Below are 15,763 nucleotides of genomic sequence, written 5' to 3' on the forward strand. Positions count from 1 at the left end.
AGGAGATGATGTTTAAATTACTGTCTGTTAGGGGTCAGTGCACTTGAAGTTGTGAATTTTCAGATAGAAAAGAAAATCTGCTTGATTAGAGCACTAGCCCACATTTTACCAGTGCTATCCTTACCCCCCCCCACCTTTTTTTTAAAAAAAAGATCAAAGGACAAGGCTGCATGATGAGGGGCACCTTGTTTCCAACGTTGGTTGCCTTAATCAAGCCCAGAAAAATTCAGGGCCTAGGAGCTTTGTCATTACAATACAGTCCAACATTTCAAAATGCCAGAATATTTTTGTTTCCAATTCTTTTTCATTTGCTTAGATAAAATACTGCAAGTCAAATTGGGAGCATTAGAAAGATGCAGAAAAAGATGTCAGACCAAAAAAAATACGTCGGAACAATTTCTTTTCAATGCCAGTTCATTTTGTGATTTAGAGTCCAAATGGGCTGAGGATTGCTCCGTGCTGGCTCTGTCGGGATGTTTCAGGAGATTTGAAATAAAAATTACATCTACATTTCAGCTAACATCTCAACAACAAATGGGAAGTTGCCCCACTATTGACGTGAAATAGCAACCTCCAAAGGCAGTTTAACGTCCTGGCTTGTCTGGGCTTTGTCTCTGCTAGGACAAGTGGCCAAGTTCAAGTGGTCTTTGGTCACAGAGGCTACTTAGGCTTGACCCACTTAGGCTTGTCACTTCTGTTGCTGTGGTTAGACCTCTTCCAGGAACATTGATGGTTTGTTTTAAAGCTGAGCTGATTCCATGCTTTATTTAGTCACTCTGCTTATTGCCTCTTGCACTGGGTTGAACATTTGCATTGCTTCAGGGTGTGCGCTGGTTCAGCTCGCTTGCGGCACCCACTAAAAATTATGGTGGTATTTTGGCAGGTCAGCAAGCTGGTGGAAGTAAGTGGCTGGGAAGATGAAAGAGGGAGAGGAGCTCTTCCTGGCTGCAGCCTGCAGTTAAACTGAATTAGGTGTCAAGTAGAAGTGCTTGCCTAAAGTCATAGATAAAATAGTGCAGAGCAGGTTTGCTGGTGGGGTGAGTTCCCATGGTTATGTGAGTGGCAGTCTCCAAGATATGAAAGAAAGAAATAATAAAAAAAAAAGGGGGTGGGGTGGGAAGAGTTGGGCCTTTTATGGGGGAAAAGTAGTGAGCCACCAGACCAGCAAGGGAAGTGCCTGAGCTCTAGGAGACATACAGGAAGAGATTAGGACGTTAGTCTGATGTTGACCTGGTGGATGGAGCCAGCTGAGAGGATCCCCCTGTTAGTGCCTCGCTATCTAAATCATCCTGTCAGTCACCATGGTGAAGGAGTAGAAGGTGCTTTGTCTTGCTTGACTTTTGCAATACCAAATATAACATCAAGAGTGATGGGCACAACAGTGCTAACATCATTAGGTGCATCAAAAATACACAGATTAGTTAGGTTTTTGGATTACCATATTCACACTTTTCCAAAATCTAATTTGTAGCTGAGCATCCAACAAATTGCTTTTACAGGTAGTACAGAGTTAAATGAGTATGTTACCATACCTCCACTAAGAGGAAGGCTCTTTGGCTTTGGTATTGATGAAGCGTTTAAATAAAATTTACAGCTTTCAGTCAACAAACTTGAAAGAAAATGGGGCTTTAAAGAAAGGGCTTTGGAAATGTTATCCCAAGCTGCAAGACAGATGTTTCCATACCATATAATGGGGGTCTCAAGGATGCACGCTCATCACATTCATCCACGCAGACCATGGAGCCACCTGAGGGTGCTGTACATCACCAGCACAGAAGTGGTGCCTACGTTATCACACTTTGCTGTGTCTTGGGAATATTAAAGAACTTGGTCCCCGGATGTTCTAATTTGCAATGCTTCTTTCTTGCAGGTGAATGGAAAAGGTTCGTTATGGTGCGTTGATCCAGAATATAAGCCTAATCTTGTTCAAGCACTGAAGAAACAACCTTTTCCCTCAGCACTTGCGTTTTATACTCCACCAGCGTCACCACCAAGGTAGGTGAATTTTCTCTTTGCAGTGCAGCGGTGCAGCATGCAGTTATGTTCACCAGCCTAGCAGAGGAAATGCCCAAGTAGCTGTTGATGTGTTGTTACTGTCTTCCATGGGAAGAAGAATTGGAGTGGAACTTTGGTGAACTGGATAGAGAGGCAGGGAAACTGGCTAGACAAGAGAGTGTAATGAGCTCAGATTTCCCAGGTAGCAGATCATGGAATCATAGATCTCAGATTGGTCTCCCAGTCTCCTTTATAACTGGAGAAGAGAGATAAGTGGGGAGGCACTGATTTCACAGCCTTGGAGGGCAGGTTTTCCTGCTCTTTCTGCAGCAAATGTTTAGTAAACTTTATATTTTATTCCAGATTCATGTTTTTTTTTTTTTTTTTTTTTTTTTTTTTTTTTTTTCCCCATGTTCTTTCTTCCTGGGTCTTGTTAACTTTCTGTGCCTGCTTCCCCTCCCCAGTTTGGGCAGTGGGATGGCTTTCTCTTAAATATTCTTTCTTCTTCCTTTTACCTCTGTTTTTTTACCCTTCTCATTGTGTCTTGTCAGGGGTCCTGGCTGGAATAACCCAGACAAGAACAATGAGTGTTGAGGCATATGCTGCATTTGTTGAGTGGCTTTGCAAACAGACACTGCTTTTCTCACTGATTTCTAAGAGTTGACTGCTGGTCTGAGAGTGGTGGTTTTCACTGAGCCATTTGCAGTGGGAAAACATTCTGCAGTGGGGATGGGAAGAACAGTCTTTACCCTAAACGTCATCCAATGTGGAATCTGCTACGCTTTTCAAATCAAGGCTTCCTCGTCTGATGCATTTTAAGATTAGGCAATAGCTTTTGAGAGAATTTCAAGTCAGTGTCATGCATTCTTGGTACAGGAAGAGGAATGTCAGCCTGAGTAAGCACTTAGAGGTGGCATGGAGAGTAGGAGGATAGAAAGCAAACAGGAACGCACTGCTGCTGATGAGATCAGGAGTTAGGTAGGCAAGCGGCCAGTTTATCTAGTTTGGCAAATAATTTGAGTGAGATGAGAGATAATTATGATGTCTGTACATTGCCCTCTGCCTTGCCTTACTGCAAGGAGTTTCCTCAACAAACGAGAGGAACTGGGATTACTGAAGCAGGATGTAAAACTGAGCATTTAGCAGAACTTCCTAAGAGTCCCACAGGCCATTGACCCTGGGTTCTGACAACACCATGTGAGCCATAGCTGTCTGCAGCAACTGAAGATTTGCATAGAAGGGGCTTTTAGGGTTGGGCTTGTACCTTACAAGCTGCAAAAATGATTGGAAAGGACCTCTGGAGGTTGTCTGGCCTAAAGAGCAGGGGATCAAATGAGACTCAGCCCAGGGCAGGTTGTACAGCCTTGCCCAGATAAGTTTTTAGTGTATCCAGCACATTCAAGATCAGTCCAATGATACAAGCACTGAAGTATGATTAACTTTGTATACAAACAATACAGTGAAATTAGGTGTAGGGAAGGGGGAGACATTTTATCTCAGTGAGTGCTGAAGTACCTGCAAGACCAGGACTTCAATTTGAAGCTGTTGGTTTTGATAACTTTTTTATTCCATTAAAGGATTAACCACACTTGCCAACAGTTGCAAATTAGAAGGAAATCCTGGTTCTCGTAAAGGTACATGGCAGAACTACCTTCCATTGACTCCTAAACACGATGGATTTTGTAGTGCCTGTATTTGTCAGACCGGTAAAATAAAACAGCAGTTTAAGACACTCAACTTATTCCTAGTGAAAGCTATCTTTTTTTTTCCTTTTAATAACAAAAATACATGTCTAAGACTTTCGCTCGTAGAGAGAAAAACATTTTTTTTCTCACTTCCATGTTTAAAAAAATCTTGAATTTAGATTTAAATTCTGGCTAAATTCTGGGGAATGGCCCCAAGACATTGTCTTGTATGTGGAGGGAAAGAGGAGGCCCAAAGATACAGTTGGAGAGAGGCTGGGAACAGCCATCCAAATTTAACTCCAGGGCAATACTAGAATTCAACTGCGAGAGTCTCTGAATTTTTCTGTGGGAGTGCTTGTGTTCATAATTATTTTACAGTGTGTTCGTGGGGAATATACCTATCATTCAACAGCATTTTAAAATAAAATTTAAAGTGTTGCTTTGATCAGAAGCTTTCCGAAGCTGTAATCTGTGTCTAGTTAAGTGGAAGCTTGTATTACAGTGGGTGATTGACATCACTGGTGCATTTTGTTTCTGTGTAGCTTGTTCAACAGGTTGGTGCAAGGCCACTAACTGCATCTTGCTTCTAGTACCTGTATTGTATTACTGGGCTTTGGAGACCACCACAGTCCTCACCTTGCAAATGCCTCATGCATATGCATAGATTATCTTAATCAATATGCTAAGCATTAATTTGATCCAGTAAATCTTCATGTGTATATGATTCTTGAAGGATCTGAGCTCAGATGAAAGGATGAAGATATTTAGCATCTATTTGTGCACTTGACCTGAAGACTACAAAGCCAGCTGTGTTGGGCTGGGTACATTCCTCTCCTTTTTTTTTCTTTTTTTTCTGTTTTTGGATCTCTTAGCAGTTCATCGCCCCCACAAGAAAACATAACAGACAGTGAACTTGAGTTCTGGACGTTTGCACTGAACTGTGCAAACTGGATCTGCAAACTGTGCTGAACCTTTTTCACTGCGGTTACCCCACTGGAGGATGCTAAACATTACTCTCCTTTTCATTATCTTTGCTTACCAGTGCCAGCCAGTCTACGGTGCAACCGGAGCTCCTTATGTAGCTCAGATGACACATTTCAAGTCACCTTCAATTTGTGCGCTTTCTCCTTGCCACTAGCAGTCTGTACTGCAATGACCTTTGGAGCTGTTGCCAATGACAAGCTGAGTTTGGACCACAGGATGGCAAATCTGAGCCATGGTAGCATTAAGTGGGCATCCCTCATTAGCAGCTGTGCAGAGTGGTTGTGTTCAGGGTGGTTAAGGTGTGTACAGCTGCAGAAGCAGGCCAGTGACCAGTGAAAAATACTTTGTTTAAAATCCAACGTAAAGATGGAAAATTTTAGTTTTAAAATGGTATTTCAAGAGTTAATGTAGTTGTGTTGGTTTTATTCATGATCTAGGCTAGTAATTAAAAAATATATAATTAAGCATTTAGCAGCTTTGTGATTTGGGAGGGGTAGATTTGTGGCTCTCCCTAATTTCTGAAAATAGAGCTGCCTGAATATGATAAATATAAAAGGTCGATGTACCTTAATGATAAAAGTCACTCCATTAATCCCATGAGGTAGCTTTTACAGATTGGGCTTGACAAAATCTTTTTGCCACCCTTTACAGAACAAGCAGAAGAATTAAAATATATTTATTGGTGCTACATTAAATTTTAATGGTTGTGTACTGCTTTTATTTCATGTATTTCAGTTTGCTAGTACATTTATAATGAACCAAATACTCAGGGCTGGATGTGTAGCCCAGCTTTTTGTTCTGCAGTGTATTAAATGGTACTCTGCTGGATGAAAGTTGGCCTGATGATGCAAAAAAAATAACATCACCAGCAAAACAGCTTCCGATAACTTCAGAATCAGCAGATACCTCTGTGTAAGCTAACATTTTGTTCACATGTGGCTTTTACTTACATATATCTTTAATATCCAGCCTTTAAGCAAGTACCTAAGATGTGTAGAAGTTAGTATCTCTTCCCAACAGAACTCTTCCTCAGTGTGTGTGTTGGGGTGTTCTTCCAAATGCTGATGATTGCTCGTTGTGCTACATGATCGATGTGTAATAATCAACGTGTCAGGCCATCTACTGAGGGCAATAGAATTGGCTGCCTGTTTGGCTTATCCACCAAGACATGGTGTCTTTTTTTTAAAAAAAAAAATAATCTTTCAATGATTACAGTATTGTGTCTAATATACTTTGTACAAATTATTCAGCAAGTTAGGGTTTGGCTTTGACTTGTTGAATTTCTTTTCAGTAGGTCATCGTCTCCTCACTACTTAACTTCAGTACTTAAGCAGAATCATGGCCGATCTCTCAAAGGTAAACATTAATTTTCTTTCATCTTGCTCTGCTGTCTTTGCTAGTCACAAGCATATTCTGAACCCCAGCTGATTTGGTGTATGGACCATTTTCTGAAGGGTCTGTTAGATTATGAAAAAAAAAAAAACTTACTTAATAGAATGCGTGCTTATTATGTCAGTGACTTGTGTATCAAGTTTAAATCCTTAAGATGAATCTCAAATTGTAAAAGTGTTGCTGTTTTGCCAGCAAGGTATTTAGCAGACGCATCAGTCCCAAATAGAACTCTCTTTAAGACTGAATTGTTTGTAGTAAAACAATTAGAAAAGTACGAGCACTGGGGTTTCCCCGTGGTTAGTTTGTGTTTCTTTATTGGTCACCACAAACTGAGACCAGGCAACAAAAATGTTGACAACTTTAAACAAAGAAGGTAACAAAATTTTAATATATATGGTGTGTAGCCGCAGAGATGTCTGAAAATTGAGTGTTTGATGTAGATGGCTGAGTCTGTAATTGCAAGGGAACATGGAACAAGTCAGAAGAGAGTTTCACAGATGTGTGCTACTCTTCATTTCCCAAAAAAGTTGGGCAGAGGCTGGTGAAATTGCCAGTGTAGCTATGCGGGAATATCTAAATTCTAGATATTAAGCGAGTGAACAGAATAGCCTTATGATGTCTATTTAGTTAAAGCATCACCTTAAGAATTGCAGAATGTTCCCTTTAGCCCTCAGAAGAGGAGAACAGGATGGGTTTAGTAACCTGTCTCTGAACGTAGCTCTTGATGCCGTAGGCTGCAGCGCTGCTCAGTAACCAGGTTTATGTCCTGTGTGTTTCCGACTGCACAAGCCATGAAGTAGGTGTAGGAAAAGCAGTCACATCCATAACTAGACACTTTCATGATGTATAACCATTATTTTAACTGTAGTCACTGAAAGTTGGAGGAGGAAGATTGGATTGGACTGAGTTGTGCTGGGGATGTGGCTATGAGGAGAGGTGTGGCTGGATGGTCGGGCTCAAGGAGCAGGGAGGTGATTGTCCCCCTGTACTCAGCTCTGGTGAGGCCACACCTCGAGTGCTGTGTTCAGCTTTGGGCCCCTCACTACAACAGTTGCTGGAACATGTTCAGAGAAGAGCAGTGAAGTTGGTGAAATATCTAGAAAAAGAGACGTATGAGGAGTGGCCGGTGGAACTGGGGTTGTCTATCGTGGAGAAAAGGAGGGTGAGGGGAGATCTCATTACTATTACATGAAGAGAGGTTGGAGCAAAAGGGTGTCAGTCTCATTTCTACGGAATAGGACTCAATGAAATAGTCTCAAGTTGTATCAGGTGAGGTTTAGATGGGATATTAGGAAGAATTCCTTCAGAAAGGGCTGTCAAGCATTGGAACAGGCAGCCCAGGGACGTGGTGGAGTCTCCATCCCTGGAGGTATTTACGAGATGTGTGGACGTGGCATTAAGGGACATGGTTTAGTGACGGGACTCGGTAGGTCAGGCTGATGGTTGGACTTGATGATTAGGTCTTCTCCAGCTTATTTTGTGATTCTCTGATGATTCTGTGATCTCTTCTAGCTAGAGCTAGAACTCCATAGTACAAGTCATTTCCCCATTCATGACACTAAACATAGTTGACTGCAGATGTCTGAAGGATGTTTCAGAACATGCCCATCCCTCTTGATTGCCCTTGTGGCAGCCAGCACTGCTGTTAGTGGACCCGTGGTGATGTGTGGTTGTTCAGCACAGTCATTCTTGGTGATTGCAAAACTGCACTGCTCGTCACAGCTACACCAGCAGCAGTGTGCAAGCTAAGCAGGGGATGTCCGTGTAGCCACTCCTGCACTTTGGCAGCACAGACAAACCCGAAGAGATGCTGCTCCTGAGAAATAGTGAGATTTTTTAAATTTTAATTCTGGACACTCAAAGGTGGAGGTGCCTTGCTGAAGCCCTAGCAGGAGCAGTTTCCTGCTGAAACCCAGTTTGAATCTCACAATCAGGACTGAGGGCTGTGTGTAACTCACACCCGTAACTAGCCAGCATGCTTATTTCTGCATCCCCTGTTTAGTTCGTTGGTTTTTTTTTGCCATTTATTTTCAGGGAAACCTTGCTGGTGTGCAGCAATGCTGCCTTCCTGCTGTCTTCTTCCTCAGCCCACTGCGATCTACCTGCTCGTACAGGTTTTAAGGACTGTTAAGAGTTGCAAGGACTTGGCCATACTTTTGTCTTACTTTCACTTCCCATGAGTTACAACAGCCTGCTGAATTTAAGCTGGAAATAGAACCAGCAACAACCAGTTGCTGAGCAGAAGATGGTTACTTCATTTTTCCACATGAACTTTTACAGGGTGTTCCTCATTTTACAACATTGTAGTGGGCCTTAGCACCAGAGTGGAGCTAGGCAGCATGCTGGGGTATCACAGAATTTCTGCAGAAGCCTGTTGAGCCAAGGTCTCGTACTCAGTAATAAAGCTTAATCCACTTAAGTCTTGTCCTTTTCAAAGATAATTACAATAAAGTCCTGAAAAGTGAATTGTGCTCATATTTTAAAGGGCCAATTCCAAGAAAAAGTGAGCACATGTTAGTTTGTCGTAGAGCGTTGTCCTTAGGGCTCTTTCACAAGGATGATAAAATGCCCCCGGCAGAGCAAGGCTTCAGCAGCAGGACAGACACCCCGTGCTCTGTGCTGGAGCGTCAGGCTGTTGAGGCCAGAAGGTTGGGTTTAGTCTTCGGCCACAAACCAGAAACACCGCTTGGGCAGCAAAACCAAGGGTTTTAAAGACAGAGCAGCCACCTGTCCCACGGCTGGTAACTACCACATCTCCAGACAGAGGCCTTGTCTGTGCCGTGGTGGCAAGGAAGAATCCTTTCTGCTGCAGAGCTGCTGGGTGTACTCTGCTTTTGCTCAGGACTGAAGGAAAAATGTATTTGCGTGTGCAGACCCAGGGTGCTCGGGGCTTTTTACGGAAGGAGGGAAATCTCCCTCCTCTCAGCGATTTTGTTGGTGAGCCCTTAGAAAGATCGGAGAAATAGACTTTGTCAAGGAGAGCAATTGCAATTGAAGCCAACCACAGTGACAGTGACCCAGAGCACCGATCATTTTTACAAATGAACAAAGTCACCGCAGAACTTTGCAGTGACTCTTTCTTTGGGGATGCCAGCGTGCAGAACCACTATTTGTAGGTTGCAGTGTTTCATGAATGCCTCCCATTACTCGTCAATTGATCAAAGTGTTATTTATATACTGGCATCATTTGTTAAGAGGAAAAGTCTGTGATAGCAAGTAAGAAATCACAGTATTTCACCTTCCGATTACAAGGTAACTGTCCGTATCTTATTTCATATGGAAATAAAATTTTATTTGTTTTTAATTTTTATTTTGTCAGTTGTACTGTAAATTGTAAATCACGGCCTACGACTTGTCAACTCAGTATCTCTGCTGCCAAAAAAAAAAAAAAGAATAGAAGAAGTGCAAGTGCAGTGGAATAGGGCTTGAAGTACGTTGATTTTAAAACTGTAGAAAGTGAAAACAGTGGGGAACGTGTATATTTTACAGCCTGTGTTGGAAACAGCAGCTCAGTCACTTTCCCACGTTGATGCAAGGTGACATGGTCTTCTTCAAATTTCTCCTCAAATGGGGGGAGGTTACTAGAAGTTAGGTAAGGTAAGAAAATCAAATTGGCAATCCTGCAGTCCCCCTCAAATTCAGTAACAAGGAGGGGGGACTGCTATCAAAAATGAGATTGCTGATGTTTCACTTCAGCAGCTCCTGTCTCAGTGGTAGCTGAGCAGGATGGAGAGGCTGTTCTGCTTACTGCTGACACTTCCTAGCGTGGCGTCTTCCAGCCCAGCTTCTCCACCTCTTGGAGGTTTAAGTAATCCACTCGGTGCGGCAAAGGATAGCATTTTATGGCAGTGTTTGTCACCATAACTAAAAGCACTGCTGTTCATTTAGACCTTTCTCAAGTGCCTGTTTATTATGTAGACCTCCATGCCTTCTAGATGGAGCAGTTCTGTTCCGTTTCCCACTTTGTCTTCTCTGTGTTCCATTTTACATGTTAGTGGGAAAAATAATGCAAAGAGAGCACTTTGTGCTGAGGTTGTAGAAAAGATGTGTGCTCGGTTAATGCTGCATTTAACTACATTCTTCAGCCTTGCATATTCATGGAGTGAGGGTATGAAGCTGACTGGGTGCTTTGCTTTGCCATATGTGTAATCCTTCTCTTTAAACTGTCACAGATAAAAGCCACTTGTTGCTAATAACATCTTCATATGAACATCTAATTAATGTTGCTGATTGTCTTCAGCTGTGGCTGAGTGCAGTGTGAGGTTTCAGCTTTTGTAAGGTTATCATGCTTGCGATACCTGGCCCTTCTGCAACCGTATCGCTCATGTGATGCCCCTCTTGGATCGCTGTGTCTTATCTTTCTACTGTGTAAGAGTCATGCTCTATCTGAATTGTTACACATTTTCCCACTGCTCATTATTGTAGGCCAGCATGTGCAGGTAGATATTCTTCGCGTATTCCAGGGACCTCATTTTGTCAATATTACCTGAGTTCTAACATTTTGTGCTTCTCCTTCACAGAATCTGATATTGATGCCGCTACTGCGATGATGCTGTTGAATACTTCCATTGAACAAGGGATGCTAGACTGTAAGCATAAGCCATTTTCCTGTTTTCTTTCCTCTACCTAGAAGCTATAGATTTGCTTTAAAGTTTCAGTAAATGAATGTAGTCTAGCTTGCAGACAGTAAGAGCAACCAAGAAGCAATTCTGTTTTGATTATTCTTTCTGCTACCCTTACAGTTTCTATAGAACCCCTTTCTCTTTTTTCCTTCCCCCCCCCTTTTGTTTTTTTCAAAATTCTTCCCCTGCCCTTTTTGTACCAGATGCTAAGAAGATTTTCTCTGTTTCTCCAGCTTTTATTTGTGATTAGCTGAGGACCGTTGTCCTCTGCGGGTGACAGTAAACATGCACGGTACAACTCTTAAATGCTCACTTTCAGCTTACCCTTTGCAGTCAGTCATCCAAAGCCTGGTTTGTTTTTTTCAGGTGATCTCACAGGAGTGTATGCTTACTGATGGATCTTGTTTTTAATAGGTGAGAAAGCTCAGCCTCTGAAGACACCTAAGAAGAGAAGCTACGGCAGCGCATTTAATCCTTCCAGTTCGATAAATTTGCAAGAAAATGATTCTGCAGCCACCAATATTGATCCAAAGGAGGATCACAATTACAGTGCTAGCAGCATGGGTTCGCAGCGCTGCGCATCTAGGTCCAGTGTGTCTTCCTTGTCCTCCGTCGATGAGGTCTATGAATTTATCTCCAAGAACAGCCATGCTGGAAGCGATGGCAGTGAAGGATTTCACAGCGAAGTGGATACAGACGTTGACTATGAAGATGATCCTCTTGGAGACAGTGGCTATGCATCACAACCTTGTGTAGATACCTCTGAGAAAAGTCAGCCTAGCAACAAAGCACTCAAGGAGTTATGTCAAGAAATTGATGAGGAGTTGAAAGAAGCAGCAGGGTCTCTGCTCCACCTTGCTGGCATCCGAACGTGCTTGGGTTCCTTAATAAGTACTGCAAAGACCCACAGTCACAAGCAAAGGAAAAAATAGTCTGTTTGTCGATGTTGAATATATACATATATTTTTTTTAATTGTGGCAATACTCTTCTACTTTTACCCTTCACAAGGGAGATCAAAGCCATAAGAGGACTCATTGCTTTTTTATTTTTGGCGCTAACTGTAATTTAGCCATTTATTTTTAAATCACTGCCTAAAAAGAAAAAAATGTAATCTTCTCAGATTAGAAGAGATGCATGACTTGTGAAAACCTGAAAGCATACTTCTTAATGATCACTTTTTTTTTTCTTTTTAATAGTTTTTTTTTCAGATTTATGTTCGCTCAGATGCGCATTGTGGATCATATTGACAACTCTGCTGGCCCCATGTGCAGAAGTGAATTTTGCCCTGTCTAAGGGCTCCAACTTCCATGTCAAGAACTAAAAAGGAGGAGAAAAAAGAAAGGAAAAAAAAAAGTTCTTGCCTCAGTTGCTTCCTCCCACTTGCCCTCTCTTTGCTCTTCTGCCACAGGTTTTGGTGGAAATGCTGGTGAGGCAGTTCCGAGGGTCTGCAGGTTTCAGCCCACCCATGACAGTGGCTGAAAAACTGCAGCACTCCCAGAGCTGCTTTCACAAGACATAGGCAAGGAGCATAGCCCGTCCTGGCAGAGTGGGTAAGGGGTAGCTGAGGTGGGTGCCACCTTCTGCTTTCTTTTTCTTTCCTGCCGCACCCCTACCACCACCTTGCTGCGTGCAGGTCAGATGCCTGAAGGAAACCAGCTTTTTCTTTTCATCTAGAGACAAATTGTCTTGGGGGTGGCAGGAGGAAGGAGGGGTCATTTCACACATGCCTTGGGCATAGCCAGCGGTGAAAGCTGCCATTTGCCAAGCTTGGTGTTGTCCTGGTGTTACTGCCACTGCTGAATACTTCCGCTAATGCAGCCGCTGTGTTTTGCTGCTGTCCCACTGCCACACCAACCCTCCTGCTCCCCACTGAAAGAGATGGCTTCAGAGAATAAAGAACACAGCAGCTTGCGCTATTTAAAATGCGCGAGAGGCAGAGGTTTCAGGTGGCTAGGCTGTGAACAACTGCTGGAAGAACTCTTTACCTCCCCCCAGTCTGAAACAAAGTAGAATAGCTTCCTTTTGAATCAGTGAACCCAAACGTGCATTTTGGGAGTCTTTGGCTGTCTCTGCCTTCTGTTTCCCAGATCACCGTGCCTTGTGCTCTGTGAATCCTTTTAGCCTCCTGCCACATGCAGTGCATCTAACAAGCAAGGCTAGCCTTTGGCCTCTGGATGTAAGTCGTAACTCAGGAGGACCTCTCTGTTTTGGGAAGGAATTCCTTCACAATTCATTTTTGCAATAAAAGAATCTCTGTAGAGTTCCCAGACATCTTTTGGCCAAAAATGCTTTAGTGGTATTGTGAACTTTTTTCCTCGTTTATATTTTTAATTTTAAAATAAGTGGTGATTGATTTTTTTTTTTAAAGTTTTTCTGTTCAAAAATGGGTATGCAGTTCTGTTGGAGTGGGTTTTAACAGTACTGTAAGTATAAGGATGCCTTAAGTATGTTTCAGAATCATAGAAGACTATAAAAGGTCGTCTTTCCTGTTCCGGAAAGGTAGAGTGATGTGGCATAGTTTTTAGCTAACACATTAAGCTATTGTTTCCAGCAGGTGTTGGGCAGAGCTGGTTAAGAATTAGAAGTCGGAAACCAATGTCCACTGTTTTGGTTGTTGAAGACAGTGCTGGATTCAGCCAAAAGTTAACTTTTCCCTAGTGGAGTGTTTTTTCTGGCTCTTTGGAGGCCTTCTATAGATCAGTGTTTTTTCTTATTTGTCAATCTTTTCATGAATACTGCCATAAACTGTCTACTTTAAATATGAATACAGCCATGCTGCTGAAGGGCTGTTGCTCTGAGGGCCTGGTTCAGTGCCTCTTGAAGACAATAGTGGTGCTCCCACTGATTTCATGGCTGTTGGATCAAGCCTGAAATATCTGAGGTTCTTTTGTAGCATGCTTTGGAATTAAAAGCCAACTCTTTTTTTTTTTTCCTTTTTTTTTAAGCACAAACACTAGACAAGGTCTTTTTTTTTCTCCCAATCAATTACTTCAGTTTTAAGAATGAATTGTTTTATCTCTTGAAAGGGAAGAAAAGTACTCTGATGCATTCCTGCTTCGTGTGAACACCCATTAGTCTAATACCCGTAACAGGACGATGTTTGTACAGACGTGTATGTCTTCTGGATATCACAAGTGGTGCATTAGCCGATTAGATCTGATGTTGGATGTGTTACTGGTGGATAGTACGGGAAAACTCGCTATTTAAAAGAAGTGTAAATGCAGTGGTTCTTAGGATTTTTGGATGTGGAGATGTGAACGCTTGTCGGAACTGCTTTTTGCTCACAGTTTGCTTTTGTATCTCGATGGAATACTGTAAAGGGCAGAGGGTGTCGATGCAGAAAATGAGGATTCAACTACATAGAGATCATAGTGGCAGGCTGGAATTCTGCTCGGTGCCATGATTTCAGTGGGGTGCTATTGAAGACGGGTGCCATATAGGTGTCATGCTGGCGTTGGGTGCAGCTTTTCTCTTAACTTCCAATACAAGCTGGATCAAGATCCAGGTACTCTGGAAGCTGTGGTCATACTCAGCTCCATGGCTTGGGTTTGTTCTGATTTTTATTTTTTATTTTTTTGCTTTGGATAACATCTGAGAATATTAATATTTACTAGGAGCACGGCTGAAGCTGCTGATAACGGCTTCAGCGTTACTGAAGGTATAGGACTGAGAGGCTACCAATGCATTTAATGACTACATGCAATGAGCAATAAACCCGTGCTAATAAATAGTTAACAGTGAAAGCTGCATCCCTCCTTGCAGCCCGAGAGAACTGAAAAGTCCGGCAGGGGAAGTCACGCACCCCACACTCTCCGTGCTCTGCCGTCTTCCCTCTCTCCTTGGCGATGGGGAGGGCAGCGGCTCTGCACACCTGATGTGCTGCACCACATTTTCCCTTGCCGTTCCCTGCACGTTTTATGCAGGCAGCGGCTGCTGGCTTGGCTGTGGCGCAGCCCCTCTGTAGTCAGAGAGCAGCTGCTGTTCCTTTCACTTTCGTAGCTAGAACTGGGTTTGGGTTTGTTTGCCACCTGAGTTAAGGACCCTGGTGTATATACTATAAATGGAATATAATTAAAAGTTATTTTGACTGTTGGGGTTTGTTTCATTTTTTTAGTGACCTATGTAAAATGTTCATGCCAATGGTCAGCTCAGACATACTTTAGCAGCAGTTAAAAGGCAACAAAAGTATTGGTGAACCACATTCAATTCTTTAAATACAGTGGAGAAGTGTGTGAGACTGGTGTACAAGGGAGGCTGCTCTGCTTTGGGTAAATTCTGATGTGAATACTGTACAAACCTGTACTGGTCTTTCAGACCCAAATACTAAATTATTGCTTTTGTAAAAGTTGCATCAAATGTTTTAAAATCCAACTTTAAAATGGAAGTTGCGTGGTTTGCAACTTCATATTAGACAGAAAAGTAAAAGCTTTGGTTAAAGCCAACTACACTCATACATGTGAATAATGGTGTAGTCAAAATATTTATTGAAAAGAAAAGGTAGAATATTTTAAATGTTGCACCTGCCATTATATCTTAAAGCACATTCTTCACAGCTACCAGTGCCATTATCAAGTCTGTTTTATAAATGTACATTTCTTCAAACTAAAAAGTGCATAATTAAAAGTATTATGTTGCTGCCATATAGTGATATAAAACATTTTATAATTGCCATTTCATTGTAACTATTATTTATTTAAAAGTGAATTGTAAGAATGCTTTCTGATCAAATGAACCAGAGTTGTTTTTAAAATGTTCCCGTTAGCTTGTTTCTAATGTAGCATAAGCAATGTCCTTGGGTTTGTTTAGAATAATTTTGCCAGTAGGTGACCAATTCTAACCCTTTTTCCTCCAGTTTAGTCCTTTACCCATTTTAAAGAATATTTACAGAAGTTTAGTTTTTTGTATGCTAATCTCTGTTAATTAAAATGTTTATAAAGTTTATTTTTACCAAAGAGATGCAATTCATTATGACAAAATATTGCAGAATAAACTTTGTTTTATAACATTTGTGACTTTTCTGCCCACATTTTTCATTCAGATGATCAAAGGGGCTTTTATAAAATAAACGGCATTACAAACAGAAA

General features: G+C 41.9%; 1 protein-coding gene across 3 annotated transcripts in view; it reads left to right on the top strand.

The window, feature by feature from the left end:
• Positions 1-15,763, top strand: part of FOXN2 (forkhead box N2) — a 32,955-nt gene extending 17,192 nt beyond the window's left edge. For 2 of the 3 annotated variants that reach the window (XM_035321752.1, XM_035321753.1), the window contains exons 3-6: positions 1,871-1,995; positions 5,956-6,020; positions 10,577-10,645; positions 11,093-15,763. In XM_035321752.1, the coding sequence (XP_035177643.1) occupies positions 1,871-1,995; positions 5,956-6,020; positions 10,577-10,645; positions 11,093-11,610 (777 nt within the window). In that variant the 3' untranslated portion in view covers positions 11,611-15,763. The remainder of the gene's footprint in view (positions 1-1,870; positions 1,996-5,955; positions 6,021-10,576; positions 10,646-11,092) is intronic. The other variant, XM_035321755.1, reaches the window with a different exon arrangement.

Source organism: Oxyura jamaicensis, chromosome 3, assembly GCF_011077185.1.
Source record: "Oxyura jamaicensis isolate SHBP4307 breed ruddy duck chromosome 3, BPBGC_Ojam_1.0, whole genome shotgun sequence".
Taxonomy (NCBI): Eukaryota; Metazoa; Chordata; class Aves; order Anseriformes; family Anatidae; genus Oxyura; species Oxyura jamaicensis.